Source organism: Petaurus breviceps, unplaced genomic scaffold (assembly GCF_028583685.1).
Source record: "Petaurus breviceps papuanus isolate PSGF00001 unplaced genomic scaffold, PetGlider_PUasm1.0 90925, whole genome shotgun sequence".
Classification (NCBI taxonomy): domain Eukaryota; kingdom Metazoa; phylum Chordata; class Mammalia; order Diprotodontia; family Petauridae; genus Petaurus; species Petaurus breviceps.
Genome location: NW_027187380.1, coordinates 33,695,914 through 33,716,394, shown reverse-complemented (window position 1 = coordinate 33,716,394; position 20,481 = coordinate 33,695,914). Strand labels below are relative to the sequence as shown.

Below are 20,481 nucleotides of genomic sequence, written 5' to 3'. Positions count from 1 at the left end.
TCTGGGCAAGTCACTTAGCCCCTCAGTGCCTCAGGGAATTTTTTAAACCTATGAATTTCAGAGCAGTAGTCTCTCTACCTTTGTAGAGGAAGTTCCTCTTGGGGAATTCTTTATATCAATGAAACTACCTACTATTACCTAGTAATAAATAGCAATAATATGCAGGGGACTCTGCCAGGCAGAGAAGGCCCTTTCAGAGGTCTTGTGTGTCAGTCTCCAGATTTCTCATGTCCTTTACCTGAGGATCCTTATTAATTGGTTCTTTTCCTTGTCTCCTGCATACAGTCCAGGGCAGAAATGGAGAAAGAAGGGGGGTAAAGTAGGCCGGCCATTCAAATCAAAGGGTGTATTTGACTAATAATCAGGGCTGGAGGCAGATGTGTGCTGCAACTAGACCACACCAGGGAGGTTTGGATTTTTACTGCATGGAGGTCAGAAGAAGGAGACTCAAGTGGTTATTTCCTGGCCAGAGTAATCTCAGAAGTTGAAATGATCTTGGGGTTTTGAGGAGAGTTTATGGTCCAAGCACAGACTTAACAAACACGTTCATAATACATCATTTTCAACAACTTGTTTGCCTAAGGAATATAAACTTTCCCTTGCATAGAAGATGTTTATGCAGGTTTTCAAATAAACTTCTAGGTCATGACTCCCAGCAGCATCAACACAGCTGTCTGTGTACATACTCCTACTATAGCTCAGTTCCCTCTGAGCATATATCAATCACAGCAGAAGATTAGGACTCAATAAACTCTGACTGGACTATATATTATTACAGACTCCAATCCTAGAAGGCTTAACTCTAGTCCTTTCCCTCTTTCCTGTGGTAAGGCTGAAGGGTCAGGAAGTCCTGGTTACTGACTGTCCTCTGGCCCTTCCCAACCCCTCCACATCTTTCCTTCTGCTTCCACTTTGACCTTGATTTTTTCTTCCAATGTCTTGGCTTCATTTTTCATCTTCAGGGTTAGCTCAGAACTCCTTACCCACCGTCTACTGATTTGGTACAGATCTTCTGACTGCTGCCACCAGTCAGACAAGAAAAGGGCTGGGATGAGGGTGGGAGTGACAAAATCTGGAAATGGATGTGCCCCCAACAGGAAGAGAGACCTACTCACCTAGACCAGCACTACAACTTCTCTGAATCTTTCTGAGACGCTAGCCCCAACATTAGAGAAAAGACCCATCAGTTATCAGACCTTTCTTCTCTGGGGATGATGGCTAAAAGAGAGAGAGAACCTCAAAAAATTGAAAGAGAATTCTCACAGCCTGAGATAGAATTCAGGAATCAACAAATATTAGGATTAGAAGGAACCTTAGAAATTATCTAGTTCAACCCCCTCATTTTGAGGAGGAAACTGAGGTCCAGAGAGTTTTAAATAACATGCCCAAGATCATACAGGTAAGTAACTCATGCTTTAGACTAGGTGGATAATGAGATTCCTTCCAACTCTGAAATTGGAAGATTCTATAAATGGAGGAGCCAGGATTTCAATCTAGACCCTCTGACTTCAAATTCAGCCTTCATTCCACCATACCATAGTGCTTTCCTGGCTTGTTCAAGATCATACACTAGTAAATAGCAGAATGAGGCTTTTAATGGAGCTCTTCCAACTCTAAGTACAGTGTTGTTCCCTCTATACCTTGGAAGTCTTCTGTCTTCTCAGTCACCTCCACTCTAAACTGATTGGAACAAGGGGAAATTAGGTGAGGTTTCCACACAGCTATGTTCTTACTGGAAAGGACATTACACTCAGTGAAATAGTGCTTGGATCTCCCTTGCTAATTTGGCCCCTGTGGCATCCTGGAGTTCTAAAAATGAGATTGGGGAGCCACAATCAAGATTACACAGGATTTAGCAGCTGCAACATTAAAGGATTGGAGGTCATGGAACTTGATATTCCATCAGGCAAAGGAATCACCTATCTTGTGAAATTAAGCATGCTTCCGGAGTCATTCAATGAAATACAAGGATTTCAGGCTTTCATAAGGGGAAGACCAGAATTGAACAAAACATTTGATCTCCAATATCAAGACCCAAGAGAAGCCTAAAAGTAAAAAAGAGGAAAAAACATAAGAGATTCTACATGGGAAGATGATACTTGTAATTCTTAAAAATTGCACCACTAATATAGGAATATACATAGAGTACAGATATAAGGTGAATTTGAGGGAACAGCAAAAAAACATTAAGAGGTGAGAAAGGGGACAACATCTAGGTATAGCAGGAAGGAAGAGGTAGAATGGGGTAAATTATTTTACATGAGGAGGCACAAAAAATCCTATTACACTGTAGGGAAAGTTTGAGGTGGGAGGTGGACATTGAGCATCACATGAACCTTACTCTACTCAGTAGTTGTCTCAAAGAGGGAATAATTTAAACAATCAGCTGAATGTAGAAATCCATCTTACTCAACAGGAAGGTAGGAAGAGAGGCAATTAAGGGGTGGAAGGACTAGCAAAAGAGAGGGCAGATGGGGGAGGAGGTAGACATAAGCAAAACACTGTCAAGGAGGGAAAGTGAAAGGAGAGAGGACAAATGAGGAAAAATAGGACACGGAAATATATAGTAATCATAACTGAATATGAATGGTATGAATTCTATAAAACAAGCAAATAGAAGAGTAGATCAAAAGTCAGAATCCTACAATATGTTTACAAGAAACACATTTGAAGCAGAGAGATACATAGAATAAAGTTAAGGGGCTGGAGCAGAAGCTATTATGCATCAGCTATAGTTTAAAAAAAACAGGAGTAGCAATACTGATCTTAGACAAAGCAAAAGCTTTTGCTAGATCTAACTAAAAAAGATAAAAGGAAGGAAACTACATCTTGCTAAAAACCATAGATAATGAAGTAATATCAATACTAAACATATATGTACTAAGTAGTGTAGCATCCAAACTCTGTTTTGCTTTTTGGAGGGGGGAAACGTAGGGCAACTGGGGTTAAATGACTTGCCCAAGGTCACATGGCTAGTTTCTGTGTTAAGTGTCTGAGGCTGGATTTGAATGCAGGTCCTCCTGACTCCAGGGCCAGTGCTTTATTCACTGTGCCACCTAGACACCCCATCCAAACTCTTAAAGGAGAAATTAAGTGAATTACAGGTTTAAGTTAGAAGGAAAGTAGAAAGCCAAGAAACTTTATAGCAAGTGATAAAGGCCTCATTTTTCAAATAAATAGAGAACTAAATCAAGTTTGTAAGAATATAAGCTGTTCCACAACTGATAAGTGGTAAAAAGATAGGAACAGGCAGTTTTCAGATGAAAAAAATCAAGGCTATTTATAGGCATATGAATAAGTGCTCTAAATCAGTTTTGATTAGAAAAAATGCAAATTAAAACAACTCTAAAACAACCTCATATCTATCAAATTGGCTAATATGACACAAAAAGGAAAATGATAAATGTTGGAGAGAATGTGGGAAAATTGGGACGCTAAGGCACTGTTGGTGGAGTTGTGAACTGATCCAACCATTTTGGAGAACAGTTTGAATTATGCCCAAAGAGCAACCAAACTCTATTTGCTTTTATCCATCAATACCAACCACAGGTTCCCAAAGAGATCTTAAAAAAGGAACACACATGCAAAAATATAGCAACCTTTCTCATGGTGGCAAAATATTGAAAATTGAGGGGATGCCCGTCATTTGGGGAATGGCTGAACAGGCTGTGGTATATGAATGTAATGGAATACTACTGTGCAATAAGAAATGATGAGCAGGCAGATTTCAGAAAAACCTGGAAATGATGAGGGATAGCTCCCTCCAGGTTCAGCAGGAACTCTGATCTTATTTAAGACCAGAAAACCTGCAATAGCTTCTGGAAAGAATTCAAGGTCCCAGGCTTAATTGGAGTGAGAGTTGCAGAAGTTTATTGTTACACTTCTATGAGAAGGGGGCAAGAGTCCTTTAGGGGACCTGCGAGTGAGAGGGGTATATGGTTTTACTTTTAAAGGGTAGGGCTGCCATTGTCAGGGCTGATCGGATGGAGGGAAGGGACCTCAGTGCATAGATAAAGGTTAGGGCTGACTGAGAGGAACTTGTGACTTTAGTGCATAGATAGTTTAGATGAGATTTGGGCCAGAACAGAGGAGACATGAAGAGATTAAATAAGAACAAAGGAGTCACCAGTGGTTGCCTAGGCGGAGTGCTAGTTCGATAGGGGGAAGGGGCAGATTTCGAGGCTGGGAAAGGGATTTTACAGATTACACTTTTACAATACAAATTGCAGTTACAATTATACAAACTGGTTTTACAAATTGATTTAGACCCCAGGTATCCCATCAGAAAGACTTGTACAAACTAATGAAAAGTGAAATGAGCAGTACCAGGAAAACATTGTGCACAGGATTAGCAACATTGTGTGATGATCAACTATGAATGACTCCAGGGGCAGCTAGGTGGGGCAGTTGACAGAGCATCTACCCTGGAGTCAGGAGGACCTGAATTAAAATTTGGCCTCAAACACTTGACATTAGTTGTGTACCCCTGGGCAAGTCACTTAACCCTAATTGCCTCACCAGTAAATAGTGTGTGTGTGTGTGTGTGTGTGTACATATATTTCCAAATTTATCAGGCCTGCACAAGGGTATTAGCCCTCACTTCTTTTTAAAAGGCCAATGAGCTCTGTCTGAGAACAGTCTTGGGGTCTGAGGATGACCTGAGCTGTAATTATAGCCTACAAGTATAGATGACAAAGCTCTTCTCAGCAACACAATGATTCAATACAATTACAGAAGATTCATGAAATGCCATCCACATCCAGATCAAGAGCTGATGGACTCTGAATGGAGACTGAAGCCTAATTTTTTTCACTTTATTCTTTTTTGTGATTTTTTTCCCTTTTGATCTGTTTCTTCTTTCAAAACTGTGACTAATATGGAAATATGATTTACATGATAACACATGTATAACATATCAAATTGCCTGCCATTTTAGGAAGAGGGGAGAAGCAGGGAGAAAAATTTGTAACTCAAAATCTTGTAAAAATGAATGCTAAAAATTGTCCTGACATGTGATTGGGGGGAAAATAAAATACTATCAAGAGAAAAAAAAGGAGGTTGGGACAGGTATTGCCTTAAGTCCTATAATCCTACGATCCTTTCCCCGACTTCTCCTGTATAGAGTCCCTAGGCCAGAGTTGTGACCCCGGGGGACAACTAGAAGTTTTCAAGTAGAGGTAGAATTATTTAGTTACGGGTAAGACTAGATGACCTCTGAAGTCCCTTCCAATGATCCAGTCCTGTGAGTATAGTTGCCACCAGATGGTGTTTTATCCCAGTAAGAAGATCTATAATAAATCAACAACAATAAAAATTAATCGAATACTTATTATGTGCTAATAGGACAGAACAACATATGGTGATGGAGTATGGGCCCAAATGGAGAACTTTTCCCTTTGCACCAAAAGAATTTGAGTCCCATTTGGCCATAGTCCCTGGGAAACCCCACCTTGAATTCTCCCTGAATTTTCTCACTTGATCTGGCTTTTTCATGCCCAAATCTGTTACCCTTAACCTAGCCTAGTCCTCCATTGTCTATTACCTCACGATTGCCTCCAGCTGCTTCCCATCCGTGATCCCATCAAAATCCAGTTCTCTAGGTTCCTGAAATCTGTCCCATCCTCTTTAGAATCCTTCTCAAGACCCTCCTTAAACCTCTCCCTGCCAGACTAATTGACGACCCCAGTTCCTTCCCACAGTCTTTCTGTATGTAAGATCCATTTTGCCTACATGAAGGTGCTCAGATTCAATCTAGCTGAGATTCAATCTGTCTCACTTGTCAGTACAAGCATCATAAATACTTAGGCTCCTTAAATATCTACCCAATATGGCAAATCTTTAATAAACTTGGTTTTTCTTTGACTGAATGAAGGCTTGGGTTGAATTCTTTAGGGCAGGACCCAGCATGTAGTTATTTTGTGGTCCCAAGCACCCCTAAACCTCAGCATTTTAAACCCCAACAACAGGAAGATTCAGATGCAAGATTAATGGAAAGGTCAAGTGGTCCTCTGGATACAACCACAAAACAGATGGCAATGTACTTTCTTTAGTACCATCCCCTTTGATGAAGCCATATTTATTTCTGATGTTGGATAATTTAACAGTACCAAAGACTTTAGAGTCATTTTTGTCTCTTTGGTAACTGTGAAGAGGTAAGGCTGCAACAGCTGTGGACAGATGCCTGTAGGATCTCTACAAAGTTTGTTCTCCTGGAGATAATGGGATTCTCTAGGGAATGAATGGCTTTGGGGTCTTTATTATCCCTAGACACTTGGCCACAAGGTTGTCTCTATTGGGGTCTAAATCAATGTGAATATCAAGGTGATAGTGTATATTGGTCTGCCAAGTACACACCAACAGACCCCTTTCTCCATTGCCATGATTTAGAGAATCACGAATAGCTTCTTGGGCCCCTAAGATTCAGATGAACAAAGTCACATGGTCCCTGTAGAGGTACTAACTGAAGCCTTGGAATCATCTATTCAATCTCTCTGTACAGTACTCCCAGCCCAACTGAGTGTATCAACCTTTGACACTGCTGCCTTACTAAAGGGTCTGAGCCTTTAATAGAATTAAAAGCAAATTAGTGGCTTTGGGCTGTGGGTACACATACCTGGGGACAATTAGCTATTTGGTTGAGGTCCACAGGACTTTGGTTAGATAATGATTAAAATTGCAAATCCCATGGAAAATAATTTCCCCTATATTAGCACATAGGCAAAGTTCCAAATAAATAGCCCATTATCCCTGTGGTTCACACATGCTCACCAAAGGGTCAATGAACAGGCATCTCCCTCCTCCTTAAGTTCCTGATGTGTAGATATTGCATTGTCACAGAATTTCTATGTGTGTTTAGTTTTACCTTTAACAGAAAATGGGAGCAATACTAGATTTTGTGCTCCCTATTCTTACAAAATTAAAACGTTTCTAGTTTTCTCTACAGTCTATTCTTCACATATCTACCAAAATGATTTTCTTTTTTTTTCTTTTTTGGAGGGAGGAAAGCAGGGCAATTGGCATTAAGTGACTTGCCCAAGTTTGCACAACTAGTGTTAAGTGTTGGAGGCCGGATTTGCAAAATGATTTTCTAAAGCACAAATCCAACCCTCTATGTCATTCCTCTGCATGATAAACTGGAGATTCCCTATTACTTCTAGGATTTAATTTAGATTCCTCTGTTTGGCACTTAAAGACTTTCATGACCTGACTCCAACCCATCTTTCCATCCTTACACATAACTCTGCCTCACACACTCTTGGATTCAGCCTAACAGACCTTCTTGCTGTTCCTCACACAGGACCCTCAATCTCTCTAGTCTCTGCCTTTGCACAGGCTGTCTCCCCTGCCTTTAATGCACTCCCTACTGACCTCTGATTTTTTTAGAATTCCTGGTTTCCTTCAAAGTTTTGCTTAAACTCCATTTATTACAGGGGTCTTTTCCTCATATCCCCAGATGCTGGTGTTCTCACCACCCACAAAACACCTTGTATTTTGTATGTATATATACATATACACATACATATATAGATATATAGTTTTTATATAGTTGCCTCCCCCCTCCCGTCCCTTTAGGAAGTTAATTGACTATTGAAAAACACTTACTAGAGAGGAATCTTTAAAGAAAAGGTAATTACCACTCTTTTCAATGGCACAACTTTTCCTGAGCCTCCAAATTAACATAGTCAATACCCATTGATAATCAACGTCTATGTAATTGAATCTTTAAAAAAAAAAGTCTTAACAAAACCATGAAGCCTTCCCCCCATCCCAAAAGAAAAACAATGCAAATAATATCACTCACCAAGAATGGTAATATGCAAAGTGTGGAAAGACCAGAAGGGAGGAAGATTTAGAGGAGGGTCATTTAAATTTTTTTTTCATTTTAGGAGGCCTGATGCATGAAATTACTAGTACTATAAAATAGTAAATTACCAGTACTCTCAAGGAACTTAACATAACAAGCACAAGCTATATGGTTTCAAAAGTGACTTCACAGTGGCTCTTAGTTTGCAGAGCGAAACTTTTCCTGCAGTCAAAATCAGTCCTCAGAAAGGCAAAGAAAGTCTGGTAATCTGAAGTAGGGATATTAAATGAAACTTTTCCATCTAAAGTCAGATTCTCATATGCCCAAATGGTTATACCTAAGAGTATGGCTATACTTACATGTGCACATGTCTCTTCCGATAGAATCCTTCTGCAGCTAGGAACTGTTTAATTTTTTTTGTCTTCGTATTCCTAGCACATAGCATGGTGTCTGGCACATAGGAGATGTTTGATAATTTATTGATTTATTGACTGATAAGATTGATCAACAAGACTGTTACTGAAGGTAATAAATACCTGCAGCTGGGGAGGTAAAGGTTGGTGGATCACTTAATCTTAGGAACTCTGAGCTGGAATATGACTCAAGCCAGTTGATAGAATCTCATCACTAAGGCTGATTCCAATATGGTGGGCACCTATAAGTGAGGTTATCATCAGGTTGCCTGGAAGGAATGAAGCAGGTCAAAGCTTTAGAGGGGATCAGCAGTGGAGTCAGCCTTGAGTGACCGCTATACTTCCAGTATGGGCAGCATAAAGAGACCTATTCTCAAAAAAAACATTTAGACAAAATTGTGACCCTTAAGGGACTCCAGCCTCTACTTTGCCCTGTTTTTTTCTCTTCTCACACCAAAGGTACTTTGAATTCCCATTCAGTATCCTTTCTTGCCTCATCTCTGACCCTATCCTTCTACTGGCTAGAAAGTAACTAATAGCAGACACTTTCATTTCATTGTAAAACCTCTTCTAAGGGAATTACATATTTCATCAAGGATGAAGGACTTTTTAAAAAGAATTTTGGGCAACAGTCAGCAAAAGATGTATATGTGGAGGGTACTCCTAGAAGGCCCACTGTAGGGTCCTAAATTAACCCTCTACCTCTGCCCACTGTGGGGCAGGAGAACTCAGGTCCTAGTTCTGACTTTGCCTCACTGTGTGACATTGGGAAAGTTCCTTCACCTCTTTGGTTCTCAATTTCCTCAAAAATAAAATGAAATTAATTGGACCAGATGATCTCCAGCTCCAATAACATGATTTTAAGAATGGCCATGGAGAATAGCAAGTGTGGGACACTTATTTTCTCCATTAATGAAAAATTTGTAGAGGTAGTTTGTGGGTATTAGACAATGAGAGGTCAGTGTATATTAGTGTCTTAGAGAGTCTGGAAAAGAAACAAGCAAAGAAGTAGAGCTAGGAGGAAATAACAAGTGCCTACTGTGAGCAGAGGATTATGAGAGTCCTTGAAAGAAATACAAAGTTTAGGTAAGACCCATTCCATACCCTAATAGACTCTCCAGGATACATGGGGATGCCACCAGAACATTAAATGGTAAGTGTAAAGGGGATGCATGTTTTCTATACATTGATCAACAAAGGAAACTCCTTTTGCAAAGCTTCATTAAAAGCTCTTTTTCTTTTCTTCAAATAAGAATTAACCTTGACATTCTGAGCTCCTAAGATCATGATAGGAGGGAGAGGGCTCAGAGGACACCATTTTTTTTTTTTTAATTAATCAGGGTTAAGTAACTTGCTCAAGGTTACACGGCCAGTTATTTCTGGGTGTGGTGCTAAGTATCTGAGCCTGGATTCGATCCCCAGGTCATCCCACCACTGGGGCTGGTGCTCTTACTCTCTGAGCCACCTGGCCACCCCAGAGGACACCATTTCTAAGCCAGAAGAGAGTTCACAGTACTTCCTATTAGTACAAGAGGCAGAGAAGTGGCTATCAGATTAGTAATGACCACAAATCCTTCTAATCCCCCACAGGCTTGTCTTAGTTTGAAAACCCCAGACCCTGTGTCAAGTCAGCCTTAGTTCAGAGAGAGGAGGCTAACTGCCACGTAGCATTTACTATCTGTCTGGTACCCACCCTCACTCATCCATGGGAAACAGCAAAAGTGGCTCCCTGTCCAAAGATATCTTGGAGGAATTGCAGCTAAATACCAAATACAAAGAGGAAGAACTATGTGCCTGGTACCAGTCCTTCCTGAAGGAGTGCCCCAGTGGCAGGATAACCAAACAGGAGTTTGAGAGCATCTACTCCAAATTTTTCCCAGATGCAGACCCGAAGGCCTATGCCCAGCATGTGTTCCGCAGCTTCGACACAAACAGTGATGGGACTTTGGACTTTAAGGAATATATCATTGCACTCCACATGACCACAGCTGGCAAAACCCACCAGAAACTGGAGTGGGCGTTTTCCCTCTACGACATAGATCGCAATGGTGCCATCAGCAAAAATGAAGTGCTTGAGATCGTCATGGTATAGTCTATCTTCTCTCCATCTTTGGTTGGCTGGGATCCAGTGGAGTCAATGACATAGAATCACAGAACTTTTGCCTAATGGAGCCAGAGCTGGAAAGGACCTTAGAGGTCATCCAGCCCCTCCTTTTACAGAGGAGGAAATAAGTTTAGAGAGGAAAAGGGGCAAAGGGGCTTGGCTGGAGCTAATTAGTTGCAGAGGAGGGACTAAGACCAAGGTTTCCTGATTTCCAGGCCACTATTTTCTCATTGCATCCATGTCCTTGATCAGGGATAGCCTAGGCAGGGTCTGGGTGGGTTGGTTTGATAGATATATGCTTTCTCTCTATGATCATCATGAATTTATTTAAATGTTATTCTTTATGATTATTTCCCAAACTAATTTGGCCTCAGAACTATTTTGAGTTTGATATGTTAAAGGAAGTCATGATTGTTAATCTAGGATACCAGATGGTTTGAAATACTCTCGAGGATTAAGGGTAAAATCAAAGAAGAGAAAATGAAACCTTCTTCTATAACTCCAAATTGCTGTTGTTCAGTTGTTTTAGTCACGTCCAACTCTTAGTGATCCCGTTTTGGAGGTTTTCTTGTCAAATATATGGTAGTGGTTTGTCATTTCCTTCTTCAGCTCATTTACAGATGAGGAAACTGAGGCAAATAGAGTTAAGTGACTTGCCCAGGGTCCCATAGCTAATAAGTATCTAAGGCATGAGTTCCTGAACTGAGGAACATGAAGCTTCCTGACCTCAGGTCTGGCACTCTATGCCACTTATTTGCCTAATCCTAGCTATCATAAATAATTTTGCCTTGTATACTTTCATATTTAATATTTTAGAAGGATAAGTATTGCCAGGAGATAAACTTTCTCATTGACCTCTATTCACATAGCATGCAGAACATAGAAAGAGAGGCATTTCTAATTTGTTAAACACAATCATGCTATTAGGTATTTTTCCTATGGTTTTACAAGGGATTGTTCCTGATACAAGGGAAGAATCTGGGCATTTTCTAGCATTTGGATACATTTTTTTTAATTGCAAATATTACAAATTCAAACCTACAAAGTTTTAATAAACAGATACCATGTCTGAAATGTGTAAAACAGCAAACACTAAGATAGGCAGCTCAGATTCTAGTCTCAGCTCTCCCACTTAAATGCCAGCAGTTTGACTTTGGTCCAGTCAATTGTAGGGGAGTGGGGATTGGAGGAGATTTGAGCAAGATGACTTCTGATGTTCCTTTCAGCTCTGATGTTATATGTAGACATCAAAGACAGTAATTTATGTCTATCGTATCTGTTGTCTCCTGTTTATAGTTCCCATTTTTTAGCTTCTTTAAACTTTAGTATTTTGTCTTTTAATCTTTTCTTCCTCAGTTTCCTCTTCTATAAAATAAGGGGACTGAATTAAATGGTCTTTAAGGCCCGTTAAGTCTAAATCTATGCTCCTAGGATCTCCTCTCCCTCCCTTTACCCCCAGTGATTGGTGTTTTACAAAGGTTTTGTATTCTAATTCTATTCTTGTTATGAAGAAAGAGGTGGATTTGAGCAGGAAGGGCAAGGGATGATTATTTGATGTAGTTTTTTAAAAAGTAAATATTATTTTATTTTTTCCAATTACAAGTAAAGATAATTTCCAACATTCATTTTTTATAAGATTTTGAGTTCCAAATTTTTCCTTCACTCTTTTGTCCCCGCCCCTCCCCAAGAAGGCAAGAAATCTGATATAGATTATGCATGTGCTGATTATTTGTTTTAAGATTGTACATGCTTCAATATATATTTCTTTACATTTTTTAAAGTATCAGCTAGAAAATCATCAATAAACATGAATATTTCCATAGACAAAGTCTATATACATTTTCTACTGGATATTCATTCACAAAATTCTTTTACCGTGCCCATACTTCCTGAGCATTCTGATGAATAGAACATGTTCACAGGATCACTATATAGACTGGAGTGGCTGTGATGGACTTGTGTCCTCCTTGAAGAAAGACCCTTGAGAGGGTCACTTTTCATATTGGCTGTGGGAAAGGGACCAGATAGTCTGTGTTGATTATTTAGCCAGACATCAGAAAAGTCCTTAAAATTCTAGAGATGCCTGTGGAAGCCATCAAAGAGGCTTCTTTGAGGAGATATGGGAGATCCCTGGGGCAAGGGAAGAAAGGAGGTGGAAGGAGATGGCTTAGGGTGGTGGTAGAAAGTATGGAATGTTAACATTTTCAGTTATAGGATAATAGAAGTAAGTAATAGTAGACTAGAAAGAGCATTGGCCCAAACTAGACTTTGGAATATCTGTGTTCTGGTCTTGCCTCTGACACTAACTTGTGTAGCTTTAGGAATGCAACTTGCATCCCCAATCTGGGCCTCAGTTTCCTACTATGGAAACAAAGATCCTGCTATCTATCATGCTATGGTTCTATGATTTTTAAGTTGAAGTTGGGGCCAGAGGAAAACTGGGATATTATCCAAAATTCAAATCTATCCTGGAGAATCTCTGCTCATTTAATTTTGCAGGATTGCTACCTCTTCAAGCCAGATGAAGAAGGATATAGAGGGCCTGGGTATTGACGGTACCAAGACTTATGCCACAAGGAACTTGATGTGCCTTTGTCTATCACTCAATGCCCCTTTTCTCCCAAGTTGTCCAGTCAAAGATATTCTGATTATTCTTTATTTCACATACAGGAAATACTGGGATACTTATTGAATCTAGAGGAAGACAAGTCAGATTCTCTCATCTTTCCTGGGTTCAGGAAAGAATTGAGCAATCTCACAATTTCTCTAGACATATATTACAGTTAGTACTGCTATGCTCCATTAGCAGACTGAGGTAGAGGGTGGGGAACAAGGTAGGCACTAGAAGACCCTGATATCCTGTCCTTTTCTCCAAGCCAATAAGTTTAACCCATAGCTAGCAAGGGCCAAAAGAGAAGAGAACATGTGTGCTTTCATATCCTTGTATCCAAGAGGGGCAAATGCAGACCTCCAGCCTGCCCCAAGAATATGTTTAAAAGTTAAGGCAGCCTTAAAGGACCCACTGTGACCCAGAACTTTGCTGATATACACATTCTGGGTCCAAATTATCCCTGTCATAACCACTCCAGTGCAGACTTAACCCAGTTGTATAAAGACATTCTGGAATTCTTCTAGAGTTCATAGAATCACAGAAAAACTGAATGAGAAAGACAATTAGCTTTACCCCCACACTTTACAAAGGAAAAGAATAATAAGACTTTGTAACCACATTGTACTCAATGTTACACTTTGTCAAAGGGTTAAGGGGTGATAGCAGGGAGAAGAATATGGAAATAACCACTCAAACTAGGCATTCCTCTTCCCCCCAACTTTGATCCCCACACTTGTATGGATTGATGTCCCCAGACATAAGAGGCAGTCTGGTATAACAGCAGGAACTTTTGCTTTAGAGCCAGAAGACCTTGGTTCAAATCCCTACCTTCTCCTTAATATGTATGTGACCCTAGACAAATTATTTAACTTCTCTGAATCTTATTCTTCTTCTCTATAAAATGAGAGGTTGTAAAAATCTCTGGAGGCAGTTAGGTGGCTCGGTGTATAGGGTGCTGGATCTGGAATAAGGAAGACCTGAATTCAAATTCAGTCTTAGACACACACTATCTGTTTGATCTTGGGCACTTAACCTCTTTTGCCTTAATCTACTGGCAATGACAAGCCATTCCAGTATCTTTTCCATGAAGACCCCATATAGGGTCACAAAGAGTCAGACACAACTGAACAACAAAAAATCTCTAGGCTACTTTCAGATATAAATGCTATGGTACTGTGGACAACTCGAACATGGAGACAGATGCAATGAAGCAGATAGAAAACCTCCAGTTTACCCAAATGCCTATGTCCAACCCATGCTCTTATTTCTTATTTGCATTATGACTGGAATTTGATAGAATTTCCACTTGATTGGGTGAAATTATATTGAGAGTTTCTAGGGAATTAATCTAGTTCTGTGTTTGAAAAGTTGTCTTGCCTTTCTTTTAATTTGGGGGCCTTTCTGCCAAAGGCACCACATAAAAAGTCATACATACCATGTCTGAGTTAAAAGGGACATTGGGAATTATCTAATAGTCAATCCTCTTATTTTACAGAGGAGAAAACTGAGGCTTAAATTAAATTCCCATTAATTAAATTAAATTAAAGAGACTTGTTTTACACCCCAGAAGAAGGTACTGGCTGAGCCAGGACTAGAACTCTGATTGGTCCTCAATTCAATCATTTTTGAAGTCATTTTTTTGTCATGAACCCTGTGAGGCCAGCTTTGGTTCTTCGTGAGAAAAGCTCATGAGTCTCACCCCATTTTTACCAATTTGTTGAATGCGTGGCTCTAACTCCTGGCTCTGCTTCCCTATGTCATTTTGTACAGGCCATTTTCAAAATGATCCACCCTGATGACCTGAAGCATCTTCCAGAAGACGAAAACACCCCTGAAAAAAGAGCTGAGAAGATCTGGTCCTTCTTTGGAAAGAAAGATGATGGTAAAACTAGTTTTTCTAATAGCTTTTCCCTTTTCTCAGCCATAGTTGTCTTTATACAATCACAACAGGATTTTATGGGGGATAAAAAGCTGGTTCTTCCTATTGAAACAGCTTGTATACAATGCTGTGGGAAGGAAGGAGACTTAGATATCCTCATCATGGTATTTCTAGAGATATGAATAGAAATAATGGAATCTAAAAGTGCTATGGTCATAGAGGCATATATCCTATGGTTTTATTCTTCATTTAAATTTTGAAGGCAGCAGGACACATTTTTCTACATAACACAAAACCTCAGTAACTTGGGTTGATTGAGAGGAGAGCCGGTCTGAATTAGTGGGAATTTTTTTTAAAGTAATTCAGATTTATTACATTCAAAATCAACAAAATATTGTCAGATTTGAAGTCTAGTTTTTGGATTAGATAAGAATCACTCATCACTTATTCATTCAAAAGTGGGCATGGATTGGTCTGACATTCTCTAAAATTTGTTGAGATGTTTTCGATTTGTCTATTTGTTTGCTTCTTCTGTTAATCTTCAATTCTTTTTTCATAACTGGGGCAAGGATTAGTTTTCAACCTAGCACAAGGATTAATTGTCACTAATTTCAGATAAGTGGAATCTAAATAAATGAGGTTTTGTTGTGCTGAGATGCTATTTAAAGAAGCTACTGGAGTTATCAACTGGCTTCTTCCAAACTACTCTACTTTTTAAACTTACATTCTGAAAGAAAAAAGTAAAACACAGTGAGACATCTTAACCATGATTCTGTAACAAACTGTAAAGGTACAACACCATTGTCAATACCACCAACATCACCACCAACTTTACTACTACTATTCCACCATCATCACAACCAGCCATTCACCACCACCATCACCATCATCATCATCACCATCACCACTACAGCCACCATCACCCACCACCACCATCACCCACCACTGCCATTATCACCACTACCATAAGCATCATTACCACCGCTATCCTCACTCTTGCTGTAACATCATCATAGTGTTCATCACAATTACCATATCTCCTTTTCATTTCTCTTTTGCTGTATTTATATTAGCAGCATCCCCATGTACTCAATGCATTCAGATTACTTTCAGGTTCCTAAGGTCTCTACCATGGCATTTCAACCCTGGACAGTGTCTCAGATTCCAAACAACTTAGGACATCTTCCTCTTATCAAAATGTACTTGTCTATCCTTTTTATTAGGACTAATCTAAAAAATAAATCCCAGGTAGTTTGAAGTCACTGGAATGAAAGGGTACAGTCTGCAATTTGATAAATGGGTTAACATGTTTTTCTTCTGAGACACAATAAGTACAGTATAAAGGGTCTTCTGGAGTTAATGCTGTGAGTTAAAGAAAAGAGTCCAATAGTAGAAACTTCAGTCACTGTGGTAGGCCCAAAAAACAGATGTTATTGATAGATGGAAATTTTATTGCCTGTAGAAATAAGAAATAACTGGGATATTGGAGTTAGGGTGTTAGAAATTATATTATGGGTTCCTGAATCATGGTTCAGTGGAAAATGTGGATTCAGAGGACCTAGATTTAATGCTCATTCTGTCACCTGTGTGACTTTGGGTAAGTCACTTAACTTCCCCAGGTCTCAGTTTCCTCACGGTAAGATGAGGAGATTGGACTAGATGACTTCTAAATTCCCACTCAGCTCTAAATCACATGACATTCTTCTGCAAAATTAATAAAATGTTTCTCAGTAGAGCAGGGCTTGACTGGGAACTTTTTCATGGTATTTACTGAAAGTGGCATTTTAAAATCTATGATCCTCATTTTACAGTTAAGAAAACTGATGCCCTGAAAATTCGAGTGATTTGCCCAAGGTCAGAAAGCTATTAACAAGCATAGCTGGGACTTGAATCTATTTATTCCATCTTCTTTTCTAAAAATCATAACCAGTTCTCATCTTAACCCAGGAGAGGTTAAGCTAGTGATATGACTGTGAATATTTAACAATCAACTCTCCATTAAAAAATGTGTACATGACAAACTTTTCAGTTTAATTAATGTTATAAACATTTTCTTCATTGCTTTCTTAAATCTAGACAATGGATAAAACAATAAATCAAGTTGTGAGTTAATAGCTGGGGCAAGGACTAGTTTTTAGTCTAGCTCAAGCCCTGATTTATAGCATTTGCAGATTTCCAATTTAATAATCTTGAGCCAGTGTGAGGTAGCTCCAGCACAAACCTGGGCTAAAACCACTTAACATACTTACAGCCCAACCAGACAGATGAAAATCCTCCTGGTTAATTGAATATATTTGGAGAGAATCAATATGGCACTGATAACTCATAAGTAAAGTCAAAGAACAGGGCAGGGACATGATAAAGAAGAAACTCCATAGGAGTGAGTTCCCTGCTTACTGAGAAAGACTGGTTCCACCATGGGACTTAGGGGAAGTTGTTCTCTGGAACTGAATGGTAGCAAGGTGGCAGATACTCTCAAAACCAAGAACTGGCTGTATAGTGTAGAAGGGTGAAAAGGTCTCCCTATCAAATAAATGAACTGATCATGAAATCACAGAATGTTAGAGTTGGAGATCTTAGCAGCTGCGAAATCCAATTCATTTCCAAAAAATGAATCCCTGTTAAAACACATGGGGCCAATTGTCATCCTGCTCCTGCTTGAAAACCTCCATTAGGAAGGATCCATTACCTCCCAAGGGTAGCCCATTCCATTTTTGGATAGTGTTAATTGTTAGGAAGTTTTCCCTGACATTGAGCCTAAATTGAACTCTTTGAAACTCTCCCCATTGCTTTCTGGTTCTGTTATCTGGGGCCAAACAAAACAAATGTAATGCCTTCTCCATATAATAGCCTTTCAAATAGTTCTCCAGGCAAAATATCTCCAGTTCCTTTAATAGATTCTCAAATGGCACAGACTCAAAGCCTTTCAGCAACTCTTTTGTCTTCCTCTGGACATTCCTTAACTTACTAGTATTCTTGTGGTTCCCAGAACTGAACACAGTCCTCCGGATGAGGTCTGATCACAGCAGAATTATCACCTGCTTATTCCTCTTATTCAATTATGAAAAGAAATGCCTCACTTAATGTGACCCAAGATTGGATTTACTTTTTGGCCATCATTGCACGATTGACTCATATCAAGCGCTTTCACTTTTTTTTTTTCACACAAACTGCTCTCTTAATCACATTCCTCTCCCTGACTATCTTGTCCCTGTAAAGACAATTTAAATTTCATCTTTCTTTGAATCATTCCTATGCTCTAGACTATCAAGATCTTTTTTTGTATATTAATTCTGTAATCCAGTCAATTAACAAACATTTATTAAGGGTCTTCTCTGTGCTAGACACTTTGCCAAATGGCTAAATGCTGGATTAGTTGTTTCTTAGCTTTGTGTCATCTGTAAATTTGAAAAACATAAAATCCATGCCTTTAAACAAGTCATACTTTTTAAAATTTTATACTTTAGATGTCTCATTAAAAAAAAAAAACAGCACACGGCCAAGCTTAGATCCACTGGGCACTCCATTAGACACCTCCTTCCAAGCTGACTTACTTAACTGATATTTTAAGTGAGTTCTCTCATTTCTCAGGTCCTAGTTAATGAGAGAGGAACTGACAGGAGCAGTAGGCATGTTCAATAGGGTTAGTCAGGGAAGGTCAAGAGTTTGAGGAGGCAGGGATCTGAGTCAGTAAGAATGACAGTAGTAAGCAGATGACACTGAAGATGTGTTCTCAGGATTGCCTGCCCTATTCAATCCAGCCCTCTCAGCAATTGAGACTGATTCTTCTTTCCAAGTATTATTGAATATCTTGTATCCAATAACACCTTTTATCAATTCTTACTGGGCAGCTAGGTGGTACAGTGGATAGAGGGGTGGGCCTTGAGTCAGGAAGTTGTTCAGTCATTCAGTTGTGTCCAAATCTTCATGACTCTGTGATTTGTCATTTCCTTCACCAGTGGATTATGGCAAACAAGGTTATTTACCCAGAGTCACACAGCTAGTGTCTGAGGCCAGATTTAAGCTCAGATCTTCCTGACTTCAGGTCCAGCATTCTATCCACTGAGCCACCTAGCTGCTGCCTAGGCAAATAGAGGTTAAGTGACTTGCCCAGGGTTACAAAGCTACTGTCTGAGGTCACATTTGAACTCAGGTCTTCCTGACTCCAGACTCAGTTCTCTATAAACTGAGCCCTGTAAACTGCCTCCTTGAACAAATCACTGAACCTTTGTCTCCCTTAGTTTCCTCAGCTAAAATGGGGATAATAAAACCATCTACCTCACAGGGTTTTTGTAAGGACCAAGTGAGATAATATTTGTCAGATGCTTTTCACAGTGCCTGGCACATAGTAGGCTTTATATAAATACTTATTCCTTTTCTCCCTTATCAGAAGGGAAGTACAATGTAGTGAGAAAAACACTGGACTTACAGTCAGGAGACATAGCTGCCCCTAGGTTCTAAGATCTCTGAGGGCAGAGATCACCTTTATATCTTCTGATAGCAGAGCTCCTTGTACACAGTAGTTGCTCAATAGATATGGATAAATGAAAAATCAGTCAGGGCCAGGAGCAGTAGGCATGTTCAATAGGGTTAGTCAGGAAAGGTCAAGAGTTTGAGGAGGCAGGGATCTGAGTCAGTAAGAATGACAGTAGTAAGCAGATAACACTAAAGATGTGTTCTCAGGATTGCCTGCCCTATTCAATTCATTTGTCTAAGCTTCAATTTTCACTTCTATAAAACAGGGACCTGTCCTGCTTACTTCATCAATTTTCTGTGAACATCAAATGAGATAATATCTATAAAATGCTCTGTAACCATATACCCCAACTATAACTTGCATATCATGCATCCCAGAGACTACCCAGAACTAAGGCCCAGTCAGTTGACTCACTGTGTTGTTTCTTTTTCCCACAGATAAACTTACAGAAAAAGAATTTATTGAAGGCACACTGGCTAATAAGGAAATTCTTCGACTGATCCAGTATGAGCCACAAAAAGTGAAGGAGAAACTAAAGGATAAAAAGCCCTGATGCCAATTCTCCAGCCGCACCCCACTCCCCCCACCTCGCCCATTGCTACCTCTGTTCCACAATCCCCCTCAAACAAATTCAGAGAAAGTCTTCCTGCATCCTCATCCTCCCTTTTGGACCATCAGGTTCAGAGGTGAAGTCACCTCACCTGGACGAAACAGCACCAAGCATATGTTGCTTGCTGAATCAGCCATCTTTAATAAATAGCAAACTCGTCTCGTGGGGTATCAGCCTTTCCTGCCCCAACCTCCACCCCTACTCCTTAGGCTTGTCAGTGATAATCCCAGTATTAAGACGTAGAGCTCAGAGAGGCATGAAGGTCACCCTCCTGTAATCTCCTTTGGATACACAGTGTCAGCATATTCCAATAAATGTGAGAGATGATGGGAACCCAGCTGGGCAAAGTCTGACGGTGGCTTAGAAATAGAAAAGATTTCTAGCAGTGAGACTTAAAGTGACCAAGCATGAGACTTAAAGTGACCAAGAACTCCATGGTTTGGGACACAGGTACTTAAGCCAAATGGGTTTCTGAGACAAATGGAATTCACAGAAAGAAGTTTTATTGTTTTTGTACTATTCCTACTTTATTATCGCTGATGCCAAGGGCTAGAATTGCCTGGTCTTCCTTACCAGCCCACCC

At 39.7% G+C, this 20,481-nt stretch overlaps 1 protein-coding gene across 1 annotated transcript; it reads left to right on the top strand.

Annotated features, from left to right (window-relative positions):
- Positions 1-9,922: 9,922 nt before the first annotated feature.
- RCVRN (recoverin) lies at positions 9,923-20,036 on the top strand. Its single transcript, XM_069076017.1, has 3 exons — positions 9,923-10,303; positions 14,703-14,814; positions 19,726-20,036. Exons 1-3 carry the CDS (start codon positions 9,923-9,925, stop codon positions 19,839-19,841), a joined length of 609 nt encoding a protein of 202 aa, XP_068932118.1. The 3' UTR covers positions 19,842-20,036.
- The last annotated feature ends 445 nt before the right edge of the window (positions 20,037-20,481 follow it).

Bases quoted from the DNA above. Each gene is read 5' to 3' on its own strand.
- RCVRN (XM_069076017.1), top strand. From the start codon at position 9,923: ATGGGAAACAGCAAAAGTGGCTCCCTGTCCAAAGATATCTTGGAGGAA. The intron at 10,304-14,702 runs GTATAGTCTATC...CATTTTGTACAG, and splicing joins AAGTGCTTGAGATCGTCATG to GCCATTTTCAAAATGATCCA. The intron at 14,815-19,725 runs GTAAAACTAGTT...TTTTTCCCACAG, and splicing joins CTTTGGAAAGAAAGATGATG to ATAAACTTACAGAAAAAGAA.